General features: G+C 46.0%; 1 protein-coding gene, 1 long non-coding RNA gene and 1 other non-coding gene across 12 annotated transcripts; 1 reads left to right on the top strand and 2 right to left on the bottom strand.

The window, feature by feature from the left end:
- Positions 1–1211: 1211 nt before the first annotated feature.
- On the bottom strand, positions 1212–4605 carry LOC118504039. The gene is made up of 3 exons (XR_004905242.1): positions 4210–4605; positions 2056–4118; positions 1212–1943 (listed from the first exon to the last, which is right to left on the bottom strand). It is a non-coding gene; the product is annotated as an uncharacterized LOC118504039 (long non-coding RNA).
- LOC118504037 (peptide transporter family 1-like) lies at positions 2432–13993 on the top strand. Of its 10 annotated transcripts, none has more exons than XM_036038034.1 (6): positions 3703–3816; positions 4971–5231; positions 11514–11592; positions 11675–11903; positions 11974–13324; positions 13391–13993. In XM_036038034.1, exons 2-6 carry the CDS (start codon positions 5196–5198, stop codon positions 13853–13855), a joined length of 2160 nt encoding a protein of 719 aa, XP_035893927.1. In that variant the 5' UTR covers positions 3703–3816; positions 4971–5195; the 3' UTR covers positions 13856–13993. The 10 variants fall into 10 exon arrangements, with proteins under 10 accessions (XP_035893918.1, XP_035893927.1, XP_035893921.1 ...); XM_036038028.1 differs by having other exon boundaries at positions 3704–3827; positions 4968–5231; XM_036038026.1 differs by having other exon boundaries at positions 3717–3816; positions 4968–5231.
- Positions 13994–14481: 488 nt separating this feature from the next.
- Trnaf-gaa lies at positions 14482–14554 on the bottom strand. Its single transcript has one exon. It is a non-coding gene; the product is annotated as a tRNA-Phe (tRNA).
- Between the last annotated feature and the right edge of the window lie 100 nt (positions 14555–14654).

Raw genomic sequence — 14654 nt, 5'->3', positions numbered from 1 at the left:
GTCTTCTTTTCTTCTTCCTCTTTCTTGGCTCATGCCTGTCATTTGTGGCTTACTAGACTTATTGATACCGCATAGTTGGATAGTCTAGTCAATCTAGGGGCCGCATCTTCTACCGGGCCGTCCCTATCTACTGACTATTGATCAGTATGATCGGCAAGAAAGATCTGATACACTAACACTAATCCATCAAGCTGCTCAAAGATAGTAGAGTCTTGATACCTAATTGTCCTTTGGAGCTTTTCTGGGGTTGCTCTGAAGCTCTGGAGTTTTTCTACATCACTCTTAGTACTTTTCATTTCGGTAACTCCTTTTAGCATCTATCTCCAATCATACGCTAAAGATCAAAGATTGGATCCTTTCCATGTCTATGATCTTACTTCACAATCCGTGGGAGAAGAACAAAGCCAAATATGATTTATTATACCGTTGTCTGCAGAGAGACTTCAGAGAGAACTCCGCCTGATCAGTTGAGATATCAGTTAACCTGGACAACGATCTTTCTACCACAGACTTTGGAGATTTATTTACCCTAGTAGATGGACTTAGTGCTTTAAGTATTCTATATTTCCATCAATCAATTCCCATCTGCTGTTTTTGGTGTTCTTCGACTTCGTTATATTACCTTACAATTTATCACAATATCCTTGTCCCATTGAACTCTCCAGAATGCATCTTCTTTTACCTTCAGAATCCATTGAAGATCTGCCTCAAACCTCATCTCTCAGCAGCAATCGCAAATCTCCACACAAAACGCGATAATCATGTGCCCTAATACGGCATGCTGTCTATGAGCTTTGCGCTCACGGAAGCAACAAGCAAACGCGATAAACGCACAATGCAAACCACCAGCATTCAGCCACGCCAACATCTGGATCGTCGACGACGGTTTCACTTTCACACCATTCCGCGCCCGGGTGCCATCCGCGCTGTCACTTTCGATGGCATTGACCGTAAAAATCTGGCCCATTCTGTCACACCGATGGCTGATGGCGCGTTGGCTGGAGAAGGTGAAACAAATATTGCACACGAGAGCAGCTTGCAAGACAAGGTTAAACGGGTTTATAGTTTCGCTAAAATCATCGGGTTCTCGGTCAATGTTTCGATAAATCTTGTTATGGTTATGGTAAATGTACCCACACGATCCGTTTTTTTTCGGACCTCTTTTCGTATGACGGAAGTGAAATATGTTTTTTATTTAAACTCTTTATAGATTAAGTTTCTAATTGAAGGAATTTATTTATCATAAGTTTAACAGTTACTCAACGGAAAATTTAAAATATTTTTATGAAAAATGTTTCGGGGGAAAACCCAACAATCAATCGACGCAACTATGTGGCGGTTGAAATTTCTCTCTCTCTCTCTCTCTCTCTTTCGGGCCCGCTTGACTACCTTCCGTTAATTGCTTCTCGTCGCATTTTTTTCTTATCAGACATCATTTCTTCCTTTTTTTGGTAATTAAAATTAATTTTATTCGCATGTTTTATACGGATGGGATACATTATGCTCGGCCTGGTGCATTTAATTGTGAACCATTCGATCGTCCACAACTGTCTTTAAGCTAGTATATTGATGCGATCTTACGATTACTTCAAGAAGATCGAAGTCTAAAAAAAATCATTTCAAATAATTCTAAGAGAGTTTCTATGTAGATAAGCTCGAATTAAACTTCCGCCATGATGCATAGTAATTCAAGATGTCAGCCTCTGCCTCACGTAACGAATCGTAAAGAGAGGCATCGTTTTATTAGTGCCACGTACCGCGTAGTTGGTGGGTTGATGGTGTTTGATGATGTTGTCATACAATAATTACGCTTTTCGATGAACTCTGAAGCCCCGAGCTAGCTGCTCCGTACACAACGACAGATGAGACCTGCTATCATCCGATTTTAGAAGCACTTACACGGTTCTGATCGATCGCATCTTCCTACCTTGTGCTCTTGGGATCTTGGAAAAGAGGTATGCAAAGAATACAATAATTAAGAGATAGAATGCATCCCATCGTTGCTCTTCAAAGTCGTATGATATCATCCCCATCATATCTTCCCCGTTAGTCTACCTGCTCGTGCTGTACTGCATACGAAATCTGACAAACGGTTAGAAGACTTTTTCCACCCTACAACTGGTGTTGTAACTCGTCTAGCTATCACAACGCACGCTAGACGCTAGACGATCGTACGCTTAGACACTTTCGCCCAGGAGGATACTCCAACCTGTCCCACTACCGGCGGCACCGCACTGCATGCATTTGTGTAAATATTATGATAGATTAACTGCGGGCGTGTTCTCCTCGGGTCGTTGTGTGACATTAATGTTGTTGGCGATGCGGTAAAGATGGGTTTCAGTATAGCTTTATACTGGTGGTACAAAAACCTGTGACGAGAACGGTTAACGGGCGGCCAACTTCTTATCGTGCACGGTGAATTATTGTGACCCCATAGCTTTGCTTGGATATTGTATCGTAGAGGTGTTTGTGAGCAGTGCGATACAAAAATGTGTCTAAGTAATATAATTTATCGTCGGTTATTCGAACCGATCAAGAAAAATCGGATGATGAGGGTAAGTGAGATAAGAGTTGTGATGTGATCTGAATACCGTCTTACTTGTCAAGGTTTGCTTATTCTACTTTGGCTCTATAAACCTCAAGAGGTCGTGGATAATCCCAACTGCGTTATTTAACGATATTCCATGTGATGGTCCTGTGCCATAGCGAGTGCCTTTTGCAGCTGTGTCGAATAGTTGGTACCGCTCAACATCCTCTAGCGAAGAGGCTTGGAGACAGTGAGACACTTTTTAACCTCACTCTGAAGATGACTTATAGAATATATAAGCTAGAAGATCGAATTGGAGCCCTTTGGTGGATCTTAAAAATGCGCCAGAAGCTTCGGATTAGAAAACCCCGGACACCAGGAGTCATAGTATACGTTACAGTGTGGAAGATCCTAGACAAGATCGATATTGTTGTTCAAAGCTCCAGTCGATGCTTTCCAACTCTGAGCTGTTGATCTGACCAGTGGTGGGTCAAGATGGATGGAGCCATCGAGCGGAATGGCAGTTGACGCTCCTCGAATTGTGATATAAGAGGGAAACATCAGGATTTCCCTCGCCGACGAGGTCCCGAGCAGCCGCTCCTTCTGCTCCTAGGGTGATCCGCCACTGGATCTGACCGTTTCCTATCATTCTGTGGACTAGATTCAATCTCAACTTGTATTACATCCATAATAACGATCTTCACTAAACCTTTGATCCTGAAGATCTTGGATGATCTTCACATACGTATTACACTCTATTGGTATAACTTTACGTGTGTTCTTTAGAAACATGACAAGTCTTGGCGCCTTTTTATTTTATTATAATGCTAAACGAATCATACCCACGACATATGATCATCAACCGCAATTGTCACGGCATTCTACACACACCGGCAGGTCCGGATCCGATCGGCGATGGAGGGAGTCTGGCGTGTGTTTGTGTTGCCTACATACGGTCAATCACAGTACTTCCCCCGGTCGAACCGAGCGTCGTTGAGGCCGTCGTCATCGTTGGCATACATCATGCTGCGGCAGCAAGGTCTCTCTGACTCTCTCTCTCTCTCTCTCTCTCTCTCTCTCTCTCTCTCTCTCTCTCTCTCTCTCTGTCTCCCCCGGTAGCACCACGGTGGGCCACGGGTGGGGTGTGTTTATTGAAAACTAATTTTCCACATTTATTACGCGGTGGTAGCTGGGCTCGCGCTTTCAGTCCACCGTCAACCGTTGCACGTAACGCACTGCGCTATACGTACACTCGCTGTGGGGCTTTGCACCGGAGTGGCACGGTGGTGGTCAGTACGGGGTACAAAACAAACACCTGTAAAGTGCATCGTGCATATTACCAGACACGGACGAGGACCGATCGATCGCGATCGCACATTAGCGTACACGGCTTACGGTTAAGCATTAGTGGGCACCTCCCGAGAAAGAAGGTGCCGCTGCAGTGGGTGGCTAGCTAAATTAGATTCAATTGAATAGGTGCAGCAGTTGTGTAGTGCTTTTTGTGCTTGTGTGTGTGTGTGTGAAGTGTTGTTGAGACGATTGTTCTTCGACAATTGTTTGTTTGATTATGCCGCTCTTTTTTCGCTTGCTCCTTCGAAAAGAAAAAGACAGATTAAATCAGTCACTCGCGGTGTGTGCGATCTCCAACTTCCATTTCCTGCCCAAAAAAGCTAGATAATTACATTTTCCAAAAGTGCATCACGTTCGCTTCCCGAGGGGGGTGCCACTTTCACGCACCGGAAGATCTTTCACCGATTGTGACGAACAAAGAGGAGAAATACAATTACCAAAATAACAAAGCCACACACACGCACGCGTAAAATCGAACCTAAAACTAGCTTCCTACCATACCATACCGGTACTCCGGCCAAAAGAAAACTCCCTCAAAAAAAAAATGTTAGCCATTCTATCAACCGTGACCTACGTTGAAGCGTTACGCACCTTTTTTTTATTTTATTTTGGGAAGTAGTGTGGATGTGCCGGACTATTAGTAGTAGTAGTAGTAGTGGCAGGTGATCATTATCGCAGGAAGAGGAGAAAAAAAATCGAAGAGAAAGTACCGAAACCATTATGCGTATGTGTTTGAACTAGGTGTTAGCTTCATTTGTGTCGCATTTTCTCTATTTCTCTCTCCCAAAAAATATTTTAATTTGCCACCAAATACTGCTTACACCCTATGCGTTTGAGTGGCGTAACGGCAAACCGTTACGTGAATCCTCCGTTGATGAGTGCCGATCGAAAGCTCGTTCATTAGTGTCGCAAAGAAAAGTGAAAACGTATCCTTGCGTATTTGCATAGTGTGCGTGAGAGTGGATTGAACTCACACCACAGATACACACGGTCGCTGACAATTAGTGTAACAGCATCATCTTGCAGATAGTTTTACCGGTGTCCGATGTGGTTTATCTTTTCTAACAGCGTTTTTATCACCCTTCACCAGTAGGTACAGAGACGGTGTGCTTTTATCTATGGTGGTTTGCAAAACCGACAGCTGGGATCTAGCGGTGTGTTATCATCGAGTGTGCAAGTGTAAAATAGTGCTTTAGTGACGAATTTTCGCGTGAAACCCGCACCCGGCTGAGTTGAACACGGACGGGCAGCACATTCATTACAGCCCGATAAGCGATACGTGGATACGTACAACCTGCTGTATAAAGAAAACGAGGCAATGGTTTCAACGCGCTTCGAAATTAATAGCACACCGGTAATAATTATGTGTGTTTACTACTATATTGCTCTAGCCTGTAATTAATAGTGGGCAACACTTTGCAAGCTCACTCTCATTAAAACATCGTTTGACATTTACACTATCGCCATCTTTTTTTTTTAAATGCGTACAACGCACCAATAATTACGACGGCGGCATACTACGATTGGAAGCGATTCTTAGCAGGCGTCGATAGCCCTCCTCCACTCTGTAGCTCTGTGATCAAAGCAAACCGTGTGAATTTTTCTATTTACAATTTCTCCATGCATCCGCGTTTGCCGTGCAGATTCCCCCAATAGAGGGACGCACCCATTTCGTTCGTGCGACCAGTCGTCCCAGTAGGTGGTAATTGGCGGACACTTACACACCCAACTACTTTTCCTCCTAAATCGGAACCATGATAACGTGTGTGTGTGCGTGTGTGTCGATATTGGTCAGACAATCGCGCTTACATCGCCTTCATCTCTAGGGAGCGGACCCTGCTTTCTTCCGACGATGGACGGCTATTTCACGGATGAATGCGCTGACAGCTAATTTCGGTTTGTTGCTTAAGTTAATTAGCCATTTGCGCACCCGCACAGTAAACTCGATCATTACTGTGTGTGTGGTCGAAAGCCTATTTCAAAAACCTAATTATCAGAGGATTTTGTTTTACTAATGGAAAAAGGGAGAGTATTTCAAGCGGATGTGTTGTGGCTAAATTAAATTTGCATTATTGGTGTTTTAGTAATGGCTTATTAGCGTCACACACTTATGTCAGTTAATTTGCTTGATTTTTATTTTATATTTGAATATGCTTCAGGTATATTGAGACGATTCCATGGTCTGATGCCTTTGGTGATAAGATTTATTTACCGAAGATCGTCGATCATTCAGCTGTCAGTTCTGATCTGTTTTAAGGATTGTCCATCTAGCAAAGAGATAAAATATCTTTGAATATTCCTGAGTTATAGGATAACGGCAAAGCGTTACGACGTTACAGACTCGCAGAGGACCCCTAAGCCATCAACGACGACTCCCCTACTCCGCTGGGTGGCTTCAACTAATTTTCAGATTGCGTTGTCTAATGTCATTCTCATGACGTGCTCAACCCATTGCAATTCTATTACCCTAGTTCTTCAGTATCAATTCTTTAGAGATTTTTTGTCCTTAAACTTGAATGCTGGAGCAGATATAGATAGCATACTGAAATTCTGAGAGGAAACCATTTATGAATTCATAAATAATATGATTGAAAAGATTGTATCCATATTGTCCAGGATCGCGTGCTGTGTGAATGTCCGCTGGTAAAGGTCAGACTTTAACGCATTTCCGCACTTCCTTGAAGCAACATCGGAAGCAGCGGCAAACAATTCAAGTCCAACAACCCACCCACAAACCCGATATCGCAATCCTTGAAGCGCTTCAGGTGACAGAAATGGTTTGCATTAGTAGCTCCACACTTCAGTCGTGAACTTGGCCCGTGTAAGTTATGTGATCGTCCTTGTCCAAAACCGCCCACACAAGCACGCTCGCAAAAGAAAGCGTCAGGAACTGATGTGACGACGACGTGTTTGGACAACTTAATCGGAATGCGCCTGCATACGATTATCTGCAAGACATTGGGACGTATCCTTGAAGCAAGGCTCAAGTTCCGAAATGTCATTTATCACTCGCTCGTTGCTCCCTTCTGTCGCTCGCCTGAGCTCTCCTCGGAACTTACTTTCCGATAGCAAAACAAATCTGACCATGAACTCGTGCGCTCGTTTCGAGAGATCGACCGAGAGAGAGAGGCTCGTCGTTCGACTCGAAAAACCGGCCGCGCGCGAGCTCTCGCGAAGATGCGTGCCAATGGCCCAACCGCAGCGTGGACGGCATTGACGGTCCAGTTTTTTTGTCTGTCCCGGGGAGGAAAGATGGCGCGAAGGCGTGTGCGGTGGGAGCGCATGCGTAACATTGACCCGCTTTTACTCTCACACGAGACGGACGGCACAACTCCGCCGTTTGAATGAAACGGTTCGATGAAACGTGAAGGTATGCCGGGACAACAGCCTCCGTCGATCGGTCGATCGTGGAACGTGGACTGCTTCTTGAGCATACCTTTAGGGATCCATCGATCATCACTGATCGTCAGCCTTTTTTTTTCGACAATGTGACAGATGAAAGCTGTGAAGTGATCAATGCTGTCCCCAAAGAATCCTGCCGTCAAGAGTGCAGAGTGGGCTTGTTGGTAGGACTCGTGGAGGTTGAAGTCGTAACCCGATGTAGGTCAACTGGGTGGCAGCACTTGAGCTGTCGACCGTACTGCGATCTTCGGCTGCAACTGCAAGCGTTGCATAATTGTTTCTCCCCCAGATACGCACTGCACTTAACGTTGCACACACGCGCATGTATTGCGACAGTTGTCTAGCCCCGTTGGGCAGTTCTTTCGGCTGAGGGTTTAATTGATAGAAATTGAAGTAGATTCGCACTAAATGAACTAACTTCATCGGCAGCACCGATTTGTGCTGTGAATGAGCGGTATCAATCGACACTCGCCAAAGCGTTTGGCTCAATTGACGCAAGTGCGCGGGCTATGGCGCTGCATAGTTCAAATGTCAGGCACGTGGAGATGCACTACAAGGGCTAGTAAAGAGCAAGAGGTATAATGGTTTTATAGAGTTCGGGACTGAAACATTTGCTCTTACAATGTTTGAATAGCTTTTCATATTTGAGTCAAGAAGATCTTTCTCTGTCGTATTTAAACCTAGAAGGAAAAGTTACAGTTTGACAATAATTTTGAAGCTTTTTGAGGGCAAAATAATACTTTACTAGCAATCACCAAACTCCATCTATATGTCAAATGGAGAACCTTCTATCCAATCACCTTTTAAGATACTTTGTAGAGCTCTTCATCCTATTCCGAAATTCTATTTGAAACGATGGACATACATATTTTGCTACTTTGACACCAAAACCTTGAGAGGTCTCTTTGGCTAGCATTTTTTGGATTCTCTGTTGGTCTTAGTCTTACCCTAAACAAATTATGATTTGTAGCTCATGCAGTGGCGGATCAAGCACCTTGGAGGTCTTAGGTGGAATGGAAGTTGGGGAATGCGATTGTGGATCCCAAGCCAAGGGTCTTGATGATCCTCGATGATCTCCGGTGTCACACCCAGTGAGGACCTTCAGACGGCGCTTACATGAGGGGCTTATCGGGGAGGCCCTACTGGCGGCCTCCAACTCAGTTCATAGCCTCATCCGCCTCTGACCCAATGGCACAGGATTATAAGGTATTCTTACCAGATGATCTTCAAGGCAAGATCGCTGCGCTGTTTAAGCATAGAGCTTTACTCATCCAAATTCTTGATAAACACTTCCCAAACATCCACAAACTCTGGAGTGCAATAAGAGCCTAGCAACTCCAAATAATCTTTGGCACAATTTTTAAGATTATCAAAAAAAAATCCTGAACCTTCCTGAATCCTCGAGATTCAGATCTACCTTATGCGCAGACCTTCTTCTTGGCTTACGACCCCTCTAGTCATGCCTTCAATTTCTGTCTTACTCACAATAAGTCTATTGATGCTACGTAGTTGGATACTTGTAGTTTCCCAATAACTTCGTAACAGCATTGCTGTTATAGTCTTATATAATTAGAGATATTCTCAGACTAGAGATCTTATATGATTAGAGATTCAGACTTGACAGACTTGTGATCAAATAACTTTGACGTTTGTATGCAAAAACGTCCCCATGAAAGATGAGCTTCAATGCCGTATTACCACCTGGACCAAGAGACCTATAGGGGTTTTGACTTAATTCTCTATTGGTCCTTATGCAATATAAACTTTTAAATGTACTCATAAGTGCCGACTGCAGTTCAATTTAATTTGCACGCCAATCAAACCAATAGCGAAATTCCCACGCTACACAGCAAAAAAACGGCAACATACGCGGCAATTGCATCAGAAAGAACTCACTTCGATTGCATCAGACAACATCAAAGTAAAGGCTGCACACCACACCGGCGGTCAGCCAATTGCTGGTTGCTTCTGGTGCCTTTTTTTACGTTCCGTTTCTCGTTACATTTTTATTTATGCCAAATTATTACTTTTTTTTCTACGTTTCTACCAAACCTCCTCGACAGCCGTAAAATGCCACGGTGAAGGCTTTTCTATTTTTGGCCTTTCCTTCCCCCCGCAATTGCCGTCGTTCCCCTCCTTGTCCTTCGCCTGCGGTTGGAGGTTGGTACGCCAAAAGTGCATCGTAATCGGATTTGTTGGTGTTCGTTCTTCTCTCTCTCTCTCTCTCTCTCTGCTCATGTTACGCTCGGGTGCTTACCATTGTACGACCCATAACAATGTCCGAAACCGGGGCTACTTGGGGAATGTTTGCGGGCCACCTCGGGCCACACGGCCCAATGTTATGCTAACACACATGCTGGACGAGAATGCGCCTTTGCCAGTGACTTAAACGCTCACAACAAGACAACAAACAACATCAGAAAATAGTATGTTTCTGTACTTCGTTCGGTGGACCTTTGCCAAGTGTGGCACGTGGCTACATCTCTGGTGCCGTGGTTAACCGTGCAACCATCTGCAACCCACTCCCAACCGGATAAGACACGCATTCGGAAGTGGCACGTGTTGCGAATAATCTATCGAGCCAGACCGTCCGTCCTTACCCTTGCGACTGCCATTACGAGTGCATGACTCCTAGCCATTACGACTACCGGCGTATCATCCAGCGCTGTCACGAGACAAGACGTGCAAATAAACGAATTCCAATGCGAATCCAACGGGTGCGCTTTATCGCACCAGAATTGTAAACAGAAACGATTGGCTTATCAACGACGGCGTCTTCTTGAGTTGCAATGTATAAAAAGTTGTGCTTTTTTAAGTCACTTGTGTAATTGCTCCTAATTGCATCTTCGACATGTTGTTTGCATACGGCTAAGTAGAAGGAAAATAACATTTTAATAAAATTAATTCAATGCCTCGCTGAAGCTCCTTTCGACGTCATTCCATGCCTAGAGACGCCTGCAAGTATGCAATCAGCAGTAATAACGAGAGAATTGGCCTGTGTTCTTGATAGTGATGCGGAGACTGATTAAGTCCCCTGGATCTCCTAAGCAGAATGAATGCTGGAGGCCCTCTAACACATTGAATCTGATGACTGGGAATGTGCAAGGATCAAATGGAAATATTATACGAGGCCTATTATAGACTTTGGGTCCATTTAAATGATCGAGGCTGCCAGGTCCGCACAAGCTGCTTATAGGAGGTTTTTCAGGTTTGTGCTCATTCACTCAGTCACTACTGCTCAAAACAGTCTGGAGAATTGCTCAGAGTACTCCAGAGCACTCTTCTCAGAGGAGTTGTTCGATTCAGAGTGCTTAAAGTGTCCCGCCTTCCTCTTGGCTCTACAACCTTGCTAAGCATTGCGTATACTTGTAAAGTCAAACAGGCCCGCGGATCGTATGCGACCTTCGGGTCTTTTCAAAACCGGTCCGAAAAGGAATGTTGAGACATTTAAATTTCTGGGATAAATTTGAGTAGGTTTTCGAGAAAAAAGGATTAAGTTGCGCTGTCACATCAACATGTATTTGTTGAATAGGCCATGGTCCAGTTGGGAACTTAACCCCTTAGTTGGGGTTGACTCCAGCGATTTTCCAGCAATATTCTGAATGAAAAGGTTAGTTACCAAGTGATCTTGGAACAAGACCAATCATCAAGAGGACCTCCTATGTCACGTAGTATCTCCAGGAAGTCACAATTTGGTGTTCCTTTTTTGGGGCGTTGGGCAGCCAACAAGTGATTTCTTCCCTTGGTCAATGATGTCGAAATATCCACGATGACTTTCGGGGGAAGCGATGATAACTCAACCCCAAGATTCTGTGGTTTAACGCTGCTAGACTGTTTTCTTATGAAGTTATGTTTAATCCCAGGGCCTTAACTCCAATTAGTTACAATACAACTATAGCTTTAAGGGCCAGCGTTTCATAAGAGATTCAACAGGATTCGAGATTGACTTGTGCGTCAGAGTCATGGAAAGGTTAAAGCTCTCTTGAAGTCCAAGTCTCGGCCAGCTGGATGGAGTCGTATCGGAGTTCCCTAGGAAACGTTCTGGTTTTTGAGTGACGGAATCGTCCTTATTTTCTTCCTCAAATGTCTAGGGCTATTACCAATCTCTCGATAGGATCTGCGGACAATTTGATTACATATCACAAGAACTCGCTTCACATCTCCAGTTGTACTAATATTTGTACGCCTCTTTTCCCTCTCTCTCTCTCCCTTTCATGCCCTTATTGGCCAGCAGCCGGTGCGGTATCCTCGCTCGATATTCTTCATCATCAGCAATGAGTTCAGCGAACGGTTCAACTACTATGGCATGCGAAGTAAGAAATGCTCAACACACCTCAGCTAAACCCTGTCAAACTAATGTCCCATTTTCTCTCCCTCCCCCCCATCGCTCCACAGCGGTTCTGGCACTGTACCTTACGCAAAAGCTGGCCTACAGCAACGATACCGCCACCGTGATCTACCACGTGTTCACCAGCCTGGCGTACTTCTTCCCGCTGATGGGCGCCATCCTGGCGGACAGTTGGTTGGGCAAGTTCAAGACCATCCTCTACCTGTCGATCGTGTACTGTGCCGGCAGTACGCTGATCGCGCTCGGTGCCATTCCACCGCTGAATCTACCCGCCACGTGAGTTCCCATTTGGGTTTGGGAGAAGCGAGTAAGGTGAGAGTAAGAGTTTTTTCTCCATCGATTCCAGCTGGATGACGGTGCTGGGTCTGCTGTTCATAGCGGTCGGATCCGGCGGGATAAAGCCATGCGTTTCGGCATTCGGTGGCGATCAGTTTAAGCTTCCGGAGCAGGCAGCCCAGTTGGCCAAGTTTTTCTCGCTGTTTTACTTTTCCATCAACGCGGGTTCGCTAATTTCGACCACGCTCACACCGATCCTGCGCGAGGATGTGCACTGCTTTGGGGAGAACAATTGCTTCTCGCTCGCGTTCGGCGTACCGGCCGTGCTGATGATCCTGGCGATCGTGATCTTCGTGTGTGGACGGGCGAGGTACACGATCAACAAACCGTCCGGTAACATGATCGTGCTGGTGTTTAAGTGCATCGGGAATGCGCTGTCGGTGCGGTCGAAGGAACGTGGAACGAACCCACGCCAGCATTGGTTGGATTATGCCGAATCGAGGTACGGCAAGGGTATCGTGGCGGACATTAAATCGTTGCTGAAGATCCTGATCCTCTACATACCGCTGCCCGTGTTTTGGGCGCTGTTCGATCAGCAAGGATCCCGCTGGACGTTCCAGGCGACGCGGATGGACGGTGAGGTGGCCGGGTACACGATCAAGCCGGATCAGATGCAGGTGATCAATCCGCTCCTAATTCTTGCCTTCATTCCCGTGTTCGAAAGCGTCATCTATCCGCTGCTGTCCAAGATCGGTATCCGACGTCCGCTGCAGAAGCTTTCACTCGGAGGATTGCTAGCCGGAGCAGCGTTCGTACTGTCCGGGTTTGTGGAGATTGCGCTCGATCGTACGAATGCGGTCCTGCCGGCGGCACACGAATCACAGCTACGCATTTTCAACGGACTACCCTGCGACTATCGCTTCCACACCGACATTCCCAACCTGACCGGGTTCAATGTACCGTCCCGTGGTGCGTTCGAAGCGCTACACATCGACGTGCCGGCCACGAACACCACGTTCCAGTTCCGGGCGGAAACGAGTGAAATTGGGTGTGTGCGGGAAAACATGACCGAGTTCAGCGGTACCTTCTACCTGCAACCGGGCAACGCGGTCAGCTACTTCATCAGCCGCAAGGGTGGCCGCAGCAATCTGGTCGAGTACGCCGACACGGCCGAGAAGGATCGTAATGGGTTGCCGCTGATGCGACTGCTAGCGAACGTCCGCACGACCAAACACATCTCGCTCCGGCACAACCGGGACGCCACCGTCGTTTATAACGTTCCGCTCAACCAGTACGATCAGCTGGCCGTTACCGAGGGCGAGTACGGTGTGTACGTTGGCGAGCGGGAAATCGCCACCGTGAAGCTAAGCCCGGGCGGTGTTTACACGCTGATTCTGGACGAGTTTTTGGAGAATGAATTTGTGAGTACTCGGTGGCGACCCCGCAGGAGCTGGTTTCTAATGTGTCCCATTTTCTTTTTGTTTCAGAACCTTCAAACACACATCATTACACCGTCCAACTCGGTTCACATGCTCTGGCTCGTCCCACAGTATGTCGTCATCACTGCCGGCGAGGTTATGTTTTCTATTACGGGGTTAGAGTTCTCCTACTCGCAGGCACCGGAAAGCATGAAATCCGTCATCCAAGCGTTCTGGCTGCTGACGGTCGCCATCGGCAACATGCTGGTGGTGTTCATTGCCGAGGCCAAGTTTGTACAGTCACAGTCGCTGGAGTTTTTCCTGTTTGCCGCCCTCATGTTCCTCGACATGGGACTGTTTATGGTGTTGGCGATGCGGTATCGTTACTCGGACAGTGGAGCATCGCCGGACTCGATCGAGGTGGACAGCAGCAGCGGTAAGAAGCAGCACGATCCGTTGGCGATCAGTGAGTCACTGTCGGAGAGAAGCGCCAAAAGCACCACGTACGCGAACGAGGCGTTCCGGGAAGACTGAAACAATTGGGCTGGGGATGCGGTTTGCTAGGGGGTTTCAGCCAGAGAGGATATGTATTATTTGTTTCGTCGTTTTTAAGGCGTCTTAAGTTAGGTCTAAATCTTTTTTCTATGTAATAAAATAGGTAGTGTTTATGAATTGCGTGTGTGGGCAACATTTTCTTTGCGTCCATGTCCTTGAACAGCTTCCGAGCCGAGCCAGATTGTCCAGAGCTCTTGCTAGGACCCTGCAAGTATAGTCCAGGAGTCGTGGATTTCAAACCCTTGGTTTGGCACACAGAGGCCTCCAAGCATTTCTTGGTAGTCTGGATCTGGTGGCAGATGTCTTGGCAGCATCTTAGAGGACTCATCTGTAGGGTGTATAACATGTAATTGTCAGTCCTCTGGTAGTTCTTTCTAGTCCCAAACCCTTGCAAACATGACGGGCAATAACATTCGTTTGAAAGAATTTGGTTATGAATTGTTCGCATTACTTTCAAACTGACTTGCGAATAGCTTGAGAAACCCTGGATACATCGATTGAAAGATATGTTTATAATTTAGTTAAATTAATCAGTATAAAGTAAAAAAAGTGTTTCAATTTGTTACTTGGAGTAAAACTGCACAGCAAGAAAAAAAGTTGGCATGTGCCGAAACCCGGGATTGAACCGGGGACCTTTAGATCTTCAGTCTAACGCTCTCCCAACTGAGCTATTTCGGCGCCATGTAGCTCTTCCTGCTAGAAGCCGCATATATATCACAAAGCGAGACGGTTTCTGTGTTCGCCCACACGTTCTCATTTATTGTCAACGTCGCATTTT

The sequence above is a fragment of the Anopheles stephensi genome, chromosome 2 (genome assembly GCF_013141755.1).
Source record: "Anopheles stephensi strain Indian chromosome 2, UCI_ANSTEP_V1.0, whole genome shotgun sequence".
Lineage (NCBI taxonomy): Eukaryota > Metazoa > Arthropoda > Insecta > Diptera > Culicidae > Anopheles > Anopheles stephensi.
The sequence above is the reverse complement of the archived record's forward strand: the minus strand, read 5'-3'. Positions and strand labels throughout refer to the sequence as shown.

What these genes read in the sequence shown, in the direction of transcription:
- LOC118504037 (XM_036038025.1), top strand. Translation starts at nt 2,490, where the DNA reads ATGTGTCTAAGTAATATAATTTATCGTCGGTTATTCGAACCGATCAAG. An exon ending in AGAAAAATCGGATGATGAGG is followed by an intron (nt 2,556 to 11,513) that starts GTAAGTGAGATA and finishes ATTGGCCAGCAG; the next exon opens with CCGGTGCGGTATCCTCGCTC. An exon ending in AGTTTTTGGAGAATGAATTT is followed by an intron (nt 13,325 to 13,390) that starts GTGAGTACTCGG and finishes TTTTTGTTTCAG; the next exon opens with AACCTTCAAACACACATCAT.